Here is a 15,316-nt window from a genome sequence, read left to right on the forward strand (position 1 = left end):
CCTGGGGGAGCTGAAGAAGCTGGCATCGGAGGGGCAAAGTTCCAGCAAGGGTGCCACTTCACCAGCGCGCAGCCATGTCTCCGTTAGGAACATGACGTCCAGCTTATGAGTATCAAAAAAGTCCCGAAGAACATGAGTTTTATTTGATACAGATCTTGCGTTTAAGAGAGCTAATTTAACTCTCTGTCCATCCGTGGTAGCAGGCAGTAATTGTAGGTTGTTTATATTTGCTCCACCTCCCCTCATATCCCGTCGGCATGGCGACCAATAAAGCAGCGTTGGGTGAGCGCGCTCCGATGACGTCGGGTAAACAGGAAGAAGGCAGCGCTGTTTGAGGCCAAAATAAAGTCCTAAATGGCCTGGGTCGCCGATGGTAAGGACCCGCCGCATCCGAGTTCTGACCCGAACACGCTTCCCAGAGCGCGTTCCGCGCATACGTCCACTTCTCCAGCGCTTTCGTTTCGAAGGATTCCAGGGGGGATCACGGCGATGCAGTTCCTCCGGTACCGACGCCGGAGGCGGCGGGAGTCCTCCACATCGCTCGCTAACGCTGGGAAGCTTCAGCAGTGAGTCACGGATATTAAGCAGCGTCTGTCGCTCATACGCCAACAAAGAGTGGGTTTTTAAAACTAGCAGGGACACCACTAAGAACACAAAACATAAATATTGCAGAACCGAGAGACGGCGTGCCATGACACCCGGCGCCATCTTTCACAACAGTAAGCAACAGTCCTCCAGCCAATGCAGGTGTCCTTGAAGGACGGGGTTGGAGAGACAAACCACAGTCCTGTTATCAGGAAGAAGAATTTGTTGTTCTGGAGCTGAATGAATGAAGGAGATGGTTGTTTGGGTTAATGCTTCTCCAAGGTCTTATCCATATGGCGTTCATTTAACACAGTCTGAGTACTCACAGCCCTGCCCATCGTCAATCATGTTGACCAGCCTTGTGGGGTTTGAACAGCTGTAACTGCTTTCTGTGTTCTTTGATAAGCCAGGTTCGAGCCTTCTCCAATCAGCTAGAACTCTGTTATCGTGGTTCCAAATGGGTAGATGTCGTTCAGTGTCCTCCATCCAGAGTGTCGCCAGACACATGACACAAGCAAACGTCTCTGCAGGACAATCGGGCTCTCCCAAACCCAGGCTTCTCAATAGGGTGTCAATTTCATTAAGCGACCAGTTGATCAAATCCATAATACTTTAATTTTTAGAGAACAAGACTGAGAGACTCTCTGAGGGTTAGAAAGTTACACGAGACTAGAGAAGGACATGAGAAGCAGGAAAGAGAAGGGAAAGGAACAAGATAGGGAAAAGATGTGACCGCCTCCATCAAGAGCAAAGAAAAAGACCATGTCTATTAGATTTGTCATTGAATATATTTATTAAGTAACTCTAGAAACTCAATATTTGTATTTTTGCCCCTGAAGAAGGTGGAGCTGTAGTTTATGACTGTAAACACTAGAGGGCAGTAGAGAAAGACTGAGGAAGCACAGAGAGCACATCAGCTGATTGCTTCTCCTTTAATATCAGGATGCATCAACCATTGGATTTCGTGAGGCTTTTCCACACAGCTGCTCAGTCAGACTCTGACTGCTGTTCTGAAATATTCACGTCATCTACTGATTTTGAAATTATTACACAATAGAGGAGAGAAAAGAGAGAGACCAACATGTGATGTTCTGTGTTTGTCCTGCAGATTTACTGCACAGGACGGATCTTCATGCTGATGGTCTTCAGGGAGTAGTTATGACCTTTCCACAATGCCCACTCCACTCCGACAGCATATAAAGTGCTGTCAGCTCCCCAGCGATACGCTCCATTGGGGTTTGCTAGGTGACAGCTGTTGTACCAGAACGCTCCCTGGAAACTTTTGGCACAGTTTCCTGGCCAGCTGTCCTGGTCTTTGTCAAACGTAGTGAACTTCTGTCCGTTGTGATAACTCAGTCCGTCTGCTACAGAAACACAGATGTACAATCACAACATTACCATTAATCCCAGTCAGACTGATCAGCAGGTATACTGGGAGTGTTCTCAGTGGACTATTTTTGGACCAGCCTCCTGTATTTGAGCTCCTTTCCCCAGGCACTGATTCATGACCTGCTGTTCCCACAGACTCTCCACAAGAATCCAGCACAAGATGTCACTTTAAACTTACTTAAATATGTATTCACCCACCTGCCCCTCCATCAGTGAATCCAGACACATTCAGCCTGTAGCCGTCAGACTCTCCACCGATGGAGAACGAGAAGTAACGAGCAAACACTTTGTTTCCATCAAAATCTTCCATGTTGACCATCAGCTCGTACCTTTTTCTCTGCATCAGGTAGAAGACATTTTCCAAACCTGGAAAGAATCACAAACATTTTAAACTCGTTGATCAAGTCTTTATGCTTATACCACTACCCCTGAAGGTTCTACTTTATGAACAGAGAACTTAATGACTGATAAACAGGACCCTCACCGAGCCAGTACTCTCCAGCAGCGTTACCAAAGCCCGTCTTGTACTGATCCCAGGGTCTGTAGAAGTTCACCGAGCCGTCCAACCTCCTCTGGAACACCTGGGGAGGAGGCAGGAAGGTGCTTACTACACTCTAAAGAATGATCCATGGGGTTAGTGAGGAAAATATTACATTGAGTGTTTTTAACATAAGAGATTTTGTTACAACTGTGGGTTTCTACAGATGTTGTTGTGGTTTTAAATTGATGCATGTTGATGTTTAAACCAAAGGGCTAGTTCACCTTGAGGATAAAACTGTTTAACTAGCTAAAGTATGTTCTGGAGAGGTGGGCACATTGATCCAAATATCGACAGTATTGATTTGGTATCTACACTTTGCTTCTATTCTCTTAGTTCAGTGCGTAGCCCAATGAATTGTGTTAAATCAAAAAGTCAAATTACTGAACATTAGCATATGAAAGTTCAGCTACTGTTGCCACTGTTTGTGCACCATTTCTATCTATTGATGTTTGGGATTAGAAAGTTGGGCCATCTTAAAACAGTTTAGATGCTTATTTAGTTTTATTTGCTTGTTTTTTTTAACACCATAGTTTAAAAGGTTTGAAATGTTCTTGCAGTGTAGTTTGCCTTAAAAGTTTGCATTCTGAAAAGAGACAAATAAAAGAAAAAGCCATGTCTGTTTTTTGCAAGCATTTTTTTCATAAACACATTACAAAATGATTGTGTGCACTTTAGTTCTGAATTACCCAAAATTTAAGCTTGTGTAATTTAGACCAAACTTTGGCTAGTTTTAATATATGAATTTGAGTCGTAAAATCTGCAAATTTGAAACACAAAAAGAGACTGATCTCTTTTTACATTAAACATTATATAACATTATCGATTTAGACATGACCATGGAGGGGAATATCTCCCTTGTCTTTATTGGGAGTGTTAGTGCTCTTTTAAATTTTAAGCCAGTCTGCGAACACATCTGTCAAGAAGTCTGTAAAACAGTGACATATGGACAAGTTCATGTTGCTGTTTAAATAAATAAATCTCCACAGAAACAGAACACTTTGAGCACACTGGTCATCATAACCATCCACATTAATAATGTTTTAGTTTCTGGCTCAAGGACAAATTATTGGTAAAAGCCAGCGAGTATTTGAGTTCATGCATTCATTTTAATCTTGCCGTGGCATTTTTGTATGGGTGTTTTTGTATGGGCGTGTCTGTTTTGAACATTGGTTTTGCAAGAAACAATGTTAATATAAATGTGGAATTGCTATGTGTAATTTATTGTAACTACATGTAAATAAGTTGCTAACAATAAAATTTATGTAACAATGTGCATGGACAGTTTTTAGCAGGAAAAAAAATTATAATCTAGAATAATTAAAATTGAAATAATTTAATCACTTTATATCACCAAAGCTTTTCACTGAAATTAAGTTGTTTGACCTTAATTAAGCTTTTAGAAGAAAAAGTAAATCATGTTGTTTGCAGCAGAGTAACTGAGTTGGGCTAATTATAAAAATGTCTCACTGGATTTACTCAGTTGTGGCTGAGTTGGAATTACTGAAAAACATCAATTCAAACTGTTACCTTTGTTTTTTGATTAAGTTTAGCCTCATGGTGTATATAGTGTAGTGGGGTTAGGGTTAAAAACATCAATTAAAAAAACTAAAACAGTAAATATTTAGTATGAAATGAGAGACTGAAGGTGGCACAATGGAGTGGTCATTATAGGACTGTCGCCTCACAGCAAGACGGGCCTGGTTTTAATCCATGTTCTCCACGTTCTCTCCAGGTACTCCGGCTTCATCCAGTCCAAAGACGTGCATGGGTAAGTAGGGATGGGAATTAATACGAACCGATCGTTTTGATTCTCTTATTGATTATCATTTTGCTCTCACACCATCACTAAGCAGTCTAAGCACTTCAGACAACCAGACATGAAGCTGGGAGTTTAGATACTCACCGTCCACTGTCCTTGTGAGTCCATGTCACAGTACACCTACACACACAGACACACACACACACACAATGATTACAAAAAGTGAAAGATAAATACATCAATAATAAACATATGATAATACATTATAACATGTGATACACTAAATCAAAGTGCCCTCTTGTGGTGAGTGAATGTGCTGCATGTTGGCTGGAGGAGGTTTGGTCTGGAGAATGAAATGATTTTGGTGCATTTTTGGCCTGAAGACCAAATGAATCAATGAAATCACAAAGGAAATGAATCCTCTGCATCTTTGGATGAGTCATGATGGTCTGAAGTTTGAAAATAACAACACTAAAAAATCAGCTTCTCATTAGAGTAAATAACTCCAGTCTACCAGGACAGCAGACGTGGCTCCAATGGGATAGATGGTGTACACTCCACTGGTTCGACTGGTGTCTTGGTTATAGACATCGCTGCAGTCCAGTGGAAGGATGAAAGGTTCACAGCAGGTCATCAGAGGAAGCAGGAGGAGGATGAAGACTGACAGCAGCTGGAACAGAGGAGGTGTTCTTATTTTACTTCAGTCAAAGCTGCATGTAGAGCTGTAACGTTTGTGACTGTCAGACTGTGGTGGTGCCACACAGATATGGGCTCAAATTGTGGTCATAAACATTTTGTACTTGTAAATCAGTTTTGTATGTGTAAAAAGAATTTGTGTGTGCGTAAAAAAGATTTGTATGTGTAAAAAAGATTTGTGTGTGCGTAAAAAAGATTTGTATGTGTAAAAAAGATTTGTGTGTGTAAAAAAGATTTGTGTGTGTAAAAAAGATTTGTGTGTGCGTAAAAAAGATTTGTGTGTGTAAAAAAGATTTGTGTGTGCGTAAAAAAGATTTGTGTGTGTAAAAAAGATTTGTGTGTGTAAAAAAGATTTGTGTGTGCGTAAAAAAGATTTGTGTGTGTAAAAAAGATTTGTGTGTGGACTTAGCCAAAAACCCCCTGCAAGTTACACGTACGAATTTTGACCCTATTTTTCTTCCTTTCATCTGATTGGTCAATGTCATGTCAATCACAAATGTAACTATCCAATCAGAGAACAGATGGGTTTGGCTGTCGGAGGGACGCTTTTTTGAACTGCAGGTCCTTGAAGGGTAATACAGTTTGAAGCTGGAGGATCTCTATATAAATATCCGATAGCAGCTAGGTCCGCTAACTTTCAGCAGCTGTTGAAAGGAGAAAGTTGTGGTATGTCAGTGGTTGGAAATACCATCATTACTTTAGGATTAGTTTAACACAAAGTCAGGGCTGACCCGGGACCATGGCTGTGAGTCACAGTGCGCAGCATAAAGGTCCTTTCACATCGGACACAGGATGTGCTGCTAATGCTAACTGCTAACTAAAAGCAAAGGATCCAGAATTTGTTGCGCTGGCTGCTGGGCTCTGTGGGTTTTTGCAGCAGCTCTACCTGTACTAGATGCACCTGCTCCTTGTCGTTTCTATCTCTGACTTTATGTCCTCTACAAGAGTTTTTTTTTTTTTTGCTAGTTCTTCAAATGTTCAATAAAAACATGTATGCTAATTCATAAGGAAGAAAGCTTTGTAATTTCCAAAACACTGCCCCCCCCCCCTCCCCCCGCGGTCCGCAGCGCTGTTGAAAAGGCTGTGGAAGTCCCTGTATTAAGCACGTAGACCTGTGACACAAAAATCACCAAACTCAGACGACCACAGACTGTTTTCCTTCGTGGTGATGAAGGGAAACGCTGGGTTGGCATGTAAAAGGGCATTTATTCCCTTCAAAGACCTGCAGTTCAAAAAAAGCGTCCCTCCGACAGCCAAACCCATCTGTTCTCTGATTGGATTGTTACATTTGTGATTGACATGACATTGACCAATCAGATGAAAGGAAGAAAAATAGGGTCAAAATTGGTACGTGTAACTTGCAGGGGGTTTTTGGCAAAGTCCACACACAAATCTTTTTTACGCACACACAAATCTTTTTTACACATACAAATCTTTTTTACGCACACACAAATTCTTTTTACACATACAAATCCTGATTTACAAGTACAAAACTGATTTACAAGTACAAAACTGATTTACAAGTACAAAATATTTATGACCACATTTTGAGCCCATACACAGACACAAACTATAGAGGTTTTGTATCATGCGTATGTCGCTCAAGAGCTGGCCGCCATATTGGACTTGATAAGTGGTAGTGATCACGTCCGAACACTCATAACAGGTTTACATAGAAATGATCACTATTGTCCCCCTCACAACGCTGATATTCTGCTGCGGGGTCGAGTGCAACAATCATAAAGGACAGAAAGAGGATCTTTTTTAATTCCTTTCCTGTTTCAGAAGAATACAAAAAAATAACTGATACAGCCATCAAATACTATAACAGTATAACAGTTATAAGTTACTTAACTTTTTAAAATCAACTGCTGTTTCAAACAATATTTGACCATGTTACATTTTTACATTTTAATTTTCTCTTTCTATTTTTTTCCTCCTCACCTGACGTCTCACTCCTGAACTGAAGTTAGGGTTCTAACATAAGAAAGCCTACATGAACATCTCGGTATTGTCACAATTATTTATCATCAGCAGATCAGACATGCGACCCTCTGCTCATGTTAGATTCATTTCAAAAAAGTTTCAGTAACAGCCTCAAATAGCAGCAAACAGAAGCCAACAGCAATACTGATGGAAAATTACAGATATCCTCAACAATTCACTTTAGTATGACTGTCATTAATCACAAATGAGCTACGCTGACTCATTGACAGTCTAATGGATAATGCAAAGAGACGTGTCAATGTCAAAATGTGATTGAAATCAGGTAAATACCTGAGCAGGGACCGAGTCACAACTTTCAGTGACTACAGATCCAGACAGAATCCAGTTTGATACCCATCTTGGCATAAAATCAGGGAGACATTGTTAGTCCCAGAGGAATATTGAGTGAAAATACTGATAACCAGTCAAACTTTTGTAGCCCTCCAGATCTCGTCCATTATCATTTGACAGGTTGTTGATAAGATAATGATATTAATTATATGGTGTGAAATCAGAGAGCGTGCCAGGGTTACTCTTCACAACAGTAAACACACCCTGAGGGTGTGTTAACAACCATCTTCACCCCTCCCACATAACCTGCGAGATGTTAGTCAGAAAGTGTTTTGCTTCCTCTGAGAGTGTAAATACACTAGTTTGTTTACTCATAGTTTATCTCATCTACATAATGTTTAGCAGGTTTTTCATTATGTTTTTGGGATTATTACATGTTTAAAATGGCTGACAAGTTGTAAGCGGTCACGTGTCTGCAAAACCTCTATAGGACCGATATATATTCAGTCAGAAATGTAAAGATTTCACTTACCTTCATCATTGCAATTCTGTTGAATTGATGTGATGAAAATCTGATGACTCTGGGCTGTAGTTATAAGCAGAAATCAATAATTACTGATACAATACAAAAATGTGGTTTAAAGTAGTTGCATTAAAGCATGGAGACAGATCTCTATAAGAAAGCCACAAATCCCATCTCTTCTTTTTGCAGATGATGCGGTTCTCTTGGCTTCATCAGTTGATGGCCTCCAGCTCACACTGGACGGGTTTGCAACTGAGTGTGAAGTGGTAGGAATGAGAAATCCTCCAAATCTGAGGCCATGGTCCTCAGTCGGAAAAGGGTGGAGTGCCCACTCTGGGTTAGGGTTGAGATTTTGCCCCAAGTGGAGGAGATCAATTATCTCGGCGTTTTGTTCATGAGTGACGGGAGAAGGGAGCGGGAGATCGACAGATGGACCGGTGCTGCGATGTGGTCACTGTACCGGTCTGTCGTGGTGAAGAGAGAGCTGAATGTAAAAGCGAAGCTCTCAATTTACCGGTCGATCTACGTCCCTACCCTCACCTATGGTCACGAGCTGTGGGTAGTGACCGAAAGAACGAGATCGCTTCCTCTGAAGGGTGGCTGACCTCTGGCTTAGAGATAGGGTGAGAAGTTCGGCCATTCGGGAAGGGCTCAGAGTAGAGCCGCTGCTCCTCCAAATCAAACGGAGCCAGATGAGGTGGTTCGGGCATCTGATAAGAATGCCTCCTGGGGTCCTACTGGGTGGGGTGTTGCAGGCATGTCCCACCAGGAGGAGGCCTGGGGCAGACCCAGGACACACTGGACAGATTATATCTCTCGTCTGGCCTGGGAACGCCTTGGTGTTCCTCTGAGCAGGAGGAGGAGGTGGCCGGGGAGAGGGAGGTCTGGGCTTCTCTGATTAGGCTGCTCCTCCTGATCTCCACATGAGTCTCAGTCGTCAGGACCTCACACAGCCCCAGAAATTTCTAATTTAAATTCAGCCTTACAGGAAACCGTACTGATTCTCTTTCAACCTCCTCCAATTCAGCTTAACTGCCACACTGTTTTCAGAGAGAGACATTTAAAACCTGCAAAACAGCTGTTGTATTACTTTTGTTGACATAACTCGCTCCCTCATCTGGTGTGCTCATCTCTGGGCTACTAATCTGTGCTGCTCTTGGTCGGTACTTATTGAGATGAAATGACTGCATCTTTGTCTATAAATTAGGGCACTGATAACTCACCCAAAGACTTTCCGCTCCCGTGGGCACATTTCTGCCAGTGCATTATCAAGCTAATTTGTCCTCTGGTTTTCAGTCACTGTGCCTCTTCAGTAAACCCCAACAGCAGCGTTTTGATGCCAAAAGGTTTTATGCTGCTGTAGACAGTTACTACATGTGGCCCTGAATATAACGACAGCTTTGACTGAACTTTCTAGCATGAAATGATCCTGTAGCAACTCCTTTGTGTTCTAGCAGGAATACATACTCTTAGGATGAGTAAGGCATTAAGGCAACACTTCTTGTGTTCATGTTAAAGGAAAATTGAGAACACACACACACACACACACACACACACACACAAACATTTTCTAGAGTCATCAAGAAAAACTAAACTTACTGTGATAGCGACTGAAGCCTTCTAAGACTAAAAATAGATTTAAATACTTTGTCAAACAGCTGTTGAAAAAGTTTCAAATGAGAAAAGGAAAAAGGAAGCAATCTCTTTTTTTCAGTTTGCTCTTACTTTGACAGATTTCTTCTCAGCTCCACACCAGGATTCCACCTACAGCACAGACTCAAACAGGGTGAGGAAGGCAGAGGCCACATTTACTGGAAAAACAACAAGAGTGACTCCAGGATCTTCACCATTCAAAGCTAGTGGGTTCAAGGGTCTGTTTACATTTTACCACAGGGAGATAACACGACTACGAAATATCCAGTTTTATTTATACAGCACCAAATGACAACAACAGTCGCCTAAAGGCATGTTATATAGTAAGGTAGACCCTACAATAATACATACAGAGAAAAACCCAACAATCATATGACCCCCTGTCAGTGTTAAGACATTATGAAAACACATTGAAAGAATACAAAGACAGTCAGAGTTAGTTCGCAGCGCTACGTGCACGGGTGAGTGATCGGATGATACTCACACCGAGGCGTTGTAGTCAGCTTTATTTATACTCAAGCATGTTTGCGTCACAGACACATGTAGGAAGAGATAACATACAACTCCTTACAAGGTGATAAGCATAAAACATATACGTTCAACTGTCACAACAGGAACTGGTCAAGCCTATCTTAAGGGGAACAGAAGCCAGTTGGTTCCTGTTTCCAACGGCAGAGTAGGCTTATGTATTTTTCTTAGAAGTCAGCAAGGGCTCACGTGCATGTGTAAGTGACAAGATACATGTAGTATAAAATATGTGAACATCATTGACAAAACATTAAGCAGTTGATTAAATAAAATCTCTTAACATTCCCTGCTGTTGTTCAAATATTTTCTACCTACTTCAACTTCCAGTCACTTGTGTATACTTTTTCAACCAGAGTATCATTTAGCAAAATTAATATGATCAACATTTAGCTTTGTTTTCACTTTGTTGACAATAATTAAAATTGTCTTCTTCTTCAGAGTCTGTGTTTCGGTCCTGATGTGTAAGCAACATCATCGTCTCTTGATGAAACGTAACATGTGGTGTGATGGCAGTTGCTATGAGTCTGTTGATTAATGCTCTAATGCAGGGAATACAACAACATCCACATAGAGTGAGTATTGCTACAAATACAGCCATGGACACCAGAATTGATGACACCAGATGTGTGTTTGTCTTAGTCAGATTCAGCTGTTTAGACAAATTTCTAGCAGATCCTTGTGTTGGCATAGGTGTCCAGTCGTTTCCAGTATAGGTGGAGACTGTGTCCCAGCCTGGGTTGGTGGCATCTGAGCTTGACAGGTACCAGTCATATCCAGGCCACTGGCTCCCTAAGTATCCTCCGATATGGAATGAGTTCAGGGGAATCCATACTATTGACGAGAAGCTAGTTTGGTTGTAGCACAGGTACAGGTCTGCTGTGGTTTTGACCTGTGTTGCGGCCGTTTCGTTACAGGGGTTGAATCCATTCACCTGGCTCTTGATGGCCACCAACCACAAGAGTGTACATAGTACTGTGATGACAGGTGTCATTGTAGCACTTTTATTGTCTTTAAATATTCTTTTGTTTTGTGAGTGAGTTTCTTCTTGACCCCTTGTCACTCCCAGGGCCCCTGGTGAGTAGACCTCAGCCAGAGGAGTGGGATCCCAAGTGTTGCCACTGATCACCCTACTCCCCACCGAGCGAACACCAGAGGTTAGGGAGGACTGGAATCTAGGCTGTTGCTCACTTTAGTCTGACGTCGATGAATCCTGGAGTAGTTCGACCTTCTTCGTGTGGCTTTGGTGGATCCAGGAGGACTTGGTAGGGTCCTTCCCACCTCGGGGAACTCCAATTTTTCTTCTGGAGCCCTTTTATCAGGATCCAATCACCTGCCTTCAACCTGGAAGATACTGGAGAAGAGTCACACAGCAGTTTGTTGTTCAACACAGTTTCAGTATTTTCTAGCAACTTTGCCATCCACTCTGCTAGAGTAGTCTCTCTAGCTGATTTGTTTACTGGTTCACTCAGTATTAGTAGTGGGAAAAGGTCTTCCATGAATTATTTCAAATGGCGTCAATTTTTGTAAGCCTGCCATTCAGGCCATGGTCTCCCTGTTACTTCCATGCATTTCCTCAGTCTCTGTTTTATCGTGCCGTTAGTTCTTTCCACTAGTCCGGCACTTTGTGGGTGGTAAGCACAGTGGTGTTTGATGCTGAATCCTAGTGCTTCAGAAACCTTGCTGATTACTTCATTAACAAAATGTGTGCCATTGTCAGATCTTATTAGATTTGGTATTCCATATGTAGGGATAAAATGATTACACAAACATTTTGCCACTGAGATTGCATCATTTTTCTTCACTGGGTAGATTTCTGGCCACTTTGAGAATACGTCTATGATCACTAGAGCGTCTTTTGAACCTTGGCTTCATTTAGCTCAATAAAATCCATGTGAATGGTATGAAATGGGTGAGGTGGTGTGGGAAAGGATGTGGCGGCGTTGGGAAATGGCCTCTCTTTGGCCTTAAATTTCCCTGTGCATTATGTTTTTGGCATATCATGCATGTACTTATATATGCTTTGGCTGAGTTTTCAAAATTTTTTGAGTAGAATTGAATTGTTTAGAAAGAATAGCTATCTACCATCCCTGCTGTTGACAAATGGCAATGCCCATGTGTCACTAATGCTGCTGTTTTATGTAGGGACTTAGGTAGAATAGGTTTCCCATTACATGTCATGATATCATCTTTCAGAATTGCGCCATCTTTTAAACACGAGGATTTTTCATTTTGTGGTGCCGCCTTTTGTTCGTTTTTAAGGACTTCTATTGGTATCAGGGAGCACGAGGTTAATGTAAGAACATTTGTTTTTTGCTGTGCAGCCTCTTTTTCCTTTGTAGATGCAGCACTACATATTACTTAAGGCATTTTGGACAACTTCTATTTTGTTTTAAAAGAATTCATGTATCTCACACATGTTACATATGTCAAACCTCTAAGTTGGGAAAAACTTGGCATTGCTTACAGCTCATAGCTCACAGCTCTAAAACTAGGCATTAGCAAATCATATGCTTAATCATTATGTGTCACTGTGATCCAGAGGCATGATCACAAATTTGTTTCCAAAAAAACAAAATAATCAAACCAAAACAAAACATACATGAGTCAGGACACATAAAAAAGAAAAAGCTGCTGTCAGAAACAAAGCAGAAGTGTAAGGAAAAAACTGAGCTCACAGACAGCTGCATGTATAAGCTTTAATATCATGCAGCTTCTGCTCTGAAAAACAAAAAATTAATACAATATAAAAAGTGTGTAACTTTGCTCATTAGCTTGGTAGTGTCCACATATTTAATTCAACTTCTCAAACCTGTAGCTTTAGCTTTTGTATACAGGGTTTGGCTTATTAGTTGTTAGTATAGGTTTGCTCTTCATCTTAACAAAATCTCATCTAGGATGACAGGTTTACAAGCAGGTCAAGTGTCTCTATGCACTCTTCTCATTAATATTATGTCATTATTAATATTATTATTAATAATTATTTTCTCTTATTTCTATATAACATCAATAGTATATTACAATATACTACTATACTACAAATATACAATAGTCTATTATAATATTTCATATATATTTTATTATGTATCCATCGAGGGCTGGGGGTGATCTGCAGTTTCACCCCCACCCAAGCCGGAGACACACTTTCCTTAGCTGAACAATGACACAGCCTCAATATACCTTATGGATTTTTCTTTTTCATTTGATATACTTTCGTGTGAATTATCTGGATTTATGCATTCTATTCATTCTAGGCACGTTCGTCATGCCAACTATATTTCATTGTTAATACCAGTATACAGGTTGTTATCCTTCCTATTATTAGTTGGAATACATTAGATAAGCTCTAATTTAATTTAACCTTTTGTTTATTCCACTACATTCCTCTTTACAAATTTTAAAATATTGCAATTCTTAAATACGTTTTGTTTTCCTTTTAGGATTATTTTTTATTTATTTCTGCTTGGGGGGTTTCTTTTAATTTAGTCAATGCGGAGGGGCTACATTTTCCCTCCCATGTAGGACATTTAGTTTTCTTTTGGATTTCTCCATCTACATGCACTAATTTGTCCAGCGCCTGGACATTTTTTCTCTAACCACTGCTCGTCAGCAGTGAGTTTTGAAGCTTCGTTACCCATTTTAATTTTATTTAGTCGATGCAATATTTATATTTTTTATTTATTAATACTACCAACACACACACTGTGGGACGTTCTGGCACTAGAGTCAGAGGAGGTTTATTAAGTCAGCCTTCTACCCTGAACTAAATTCAGGGCGGACTTAATTTTTATGCGTTGATGCGCAACCTTTCTCTTCCTCACCATTCAGTACTCACAGGAAAACACTAGGAGTAGTGCAGGAGCTTAGAGTTCCTATTCAATGAAGCACTTACTCCTCAACAAACATACAGCGCGCTTAGAAAAATCCTATTTTTATTTGACACTCTCATTACCTTTCACTCCCGGAGTGAAATGAAACCACGAGCTACCAACCTCTCTTTTGTTGCGGAATGGGCCCACACAGGGCGAATTATCCCGTCTTACACAGGCGAGCGTTTACGTGCGGGTCCACACAGGGCCCGGTCCACACAGGACGTTTTACAATAGGACACGTCTGTCCTTTTGGTCCACACAGGACGTTTTACAATAGGACACGTCTGTCCTTTTGGTCCACACAGGACCCTTCTACTTTGAGCAGTGTCAGGCTAAAAATCGATTATTCAACGCAAAGTGTTTCTGGCTGCTTTATATTCACCTTCAATGTTGCGCTGTGTTCTTTTTTCCGGCGTCACCGGGTCCTGGCGTCGTGGACCTGCATACGACACTGGCCAGTAGGCGAATCTACGACTCTGGGCTTTTCCTCGCTTCGCTGGAAGCGGTGGTTGCAGTGCAGGTACTCACGACGTCAGGATCCGGCGGCTCCGTCTGTGAATAGTTAGATGATATAATAATATCAATCAACAATCCGGCTCGAAGGACCAATTAAATGTCAGTGTTAAGACATTATGAAAACACATTGAAAGAATACAAAGACAGTCAGAGTTAGTTCGCAGCGCTACGTGCACGGGTGAGTGATCGGATGATACTCACACCGAGGCGTTGTAGTCAGTTTTATTTATACTCAAGCATGTTTGCGTCACAGACACATGTAGGAAGAGATAACATACAACTCCTTACAAGGTGATAAGCATAAAACATATACGTTCAACTGTCACAACAGGAACTGGTCAAGCCTATCTTAAGGGGAACAGAAGCCAGTTGGTTCCTGTTTCCAACGGCAGAGTAGGCTTATGTATTTTTCTTAGAAGTCAGCAAGGGCTCACGTGCATGTGTAAGTGACAAGATACATGTAGTATAAAATATGTGAACATCATTGACAAAACATTAAGCAGTTGATTAAATAAAATCTCTTAACACCCCCTATGAGCAAGCACTTTGGCGACAGTGGGAAGGAAAAACTCCCTTTTAACAGGAAGAAACCTCCGACAGAACCAGGCTCAGGGAGGGGCGGGGCCATCTGCTGTGATTGGTTGGGGTGAGAGAAGGAAGACAGGATAAAGACATGCTGTGGAAGAGAGACAGAGATTAATAACAGATATGATTCAATGCAGAGAGGTCTATTAACACATAGTGAGTGAAGAAGAAACACCCAGTGCATCATGGGAATCCCCGGCAGCCTACGTCTATTGCAGCATAACTAAGGGAGGATTCAGGGTCACCTGGTCCAGCCCTAACTATATGCTTTAGCAAAAAGGAAAGTTTGAAGCCTAATCTTGAAAGTAGAGATAGTGTCTGTCTCCTGAATCCAAACTGGAAGCTGGTTCCACAGAAGAGGGGCCTGAAAACTGAAGGCTCTGCCTCCCATTCTA

At 41.3% G+C, this 15,316-nt stretch overlaps 1 protein-coding gene across 1 annotated transcript; it reads right to left on the bottom strand.

Moving 5' to 3' along the window:
- Positions 1-1,359: 1,359 nt before the first annotated feature.
- On the bottom strand, positions 1,360-10,206 carry LOC134633572 (microfibril-associated glycoprotein 4-like). Its single transcript, XM_063482429.1, has 7 exons — positions 9,496-10,206; positions 7,780-7,833; positions 4,789-4,944; positions 4,419-4,454; positions 2,459-2,555; positions 2,173-2,340; positions 1,360-1,949 (listed from the first exon to the last, which is right to left on the bottom strand). The coding sequence occupies exons 2-7, from the start codon at positions 7,786-7,788 to the stop codon at positions 1,696-1,698; spliced, it is 720 nt and encodes a 239-aa protein (XP_063338499.1). The 5' UTR covers positions 7,789-7,833; positions 9,496-10,206; the 3' UTR covers positions 1,360-1,695.
- Between the last annotated feature and the right edge of the window lie 5,110 nt (positions 10,207-15,316).

This window comes from Pelmatolapia mariae, linkage group LG8 (assembly GCF_036321145.2).
Source record: "Pelmatolapia mariae isolate MD_Pm_ZW linkage group LG8, Pm_UMD_F_2, whole genome shotgun sequence".
In the NCBI taxonomy this organism is placed as follows: Eukaryota; Metazoa; Chordata; class Actinopteri; order Cichliformes; family Cichlidae; genus Pelmatolapia; species Pelmatolapia mariae.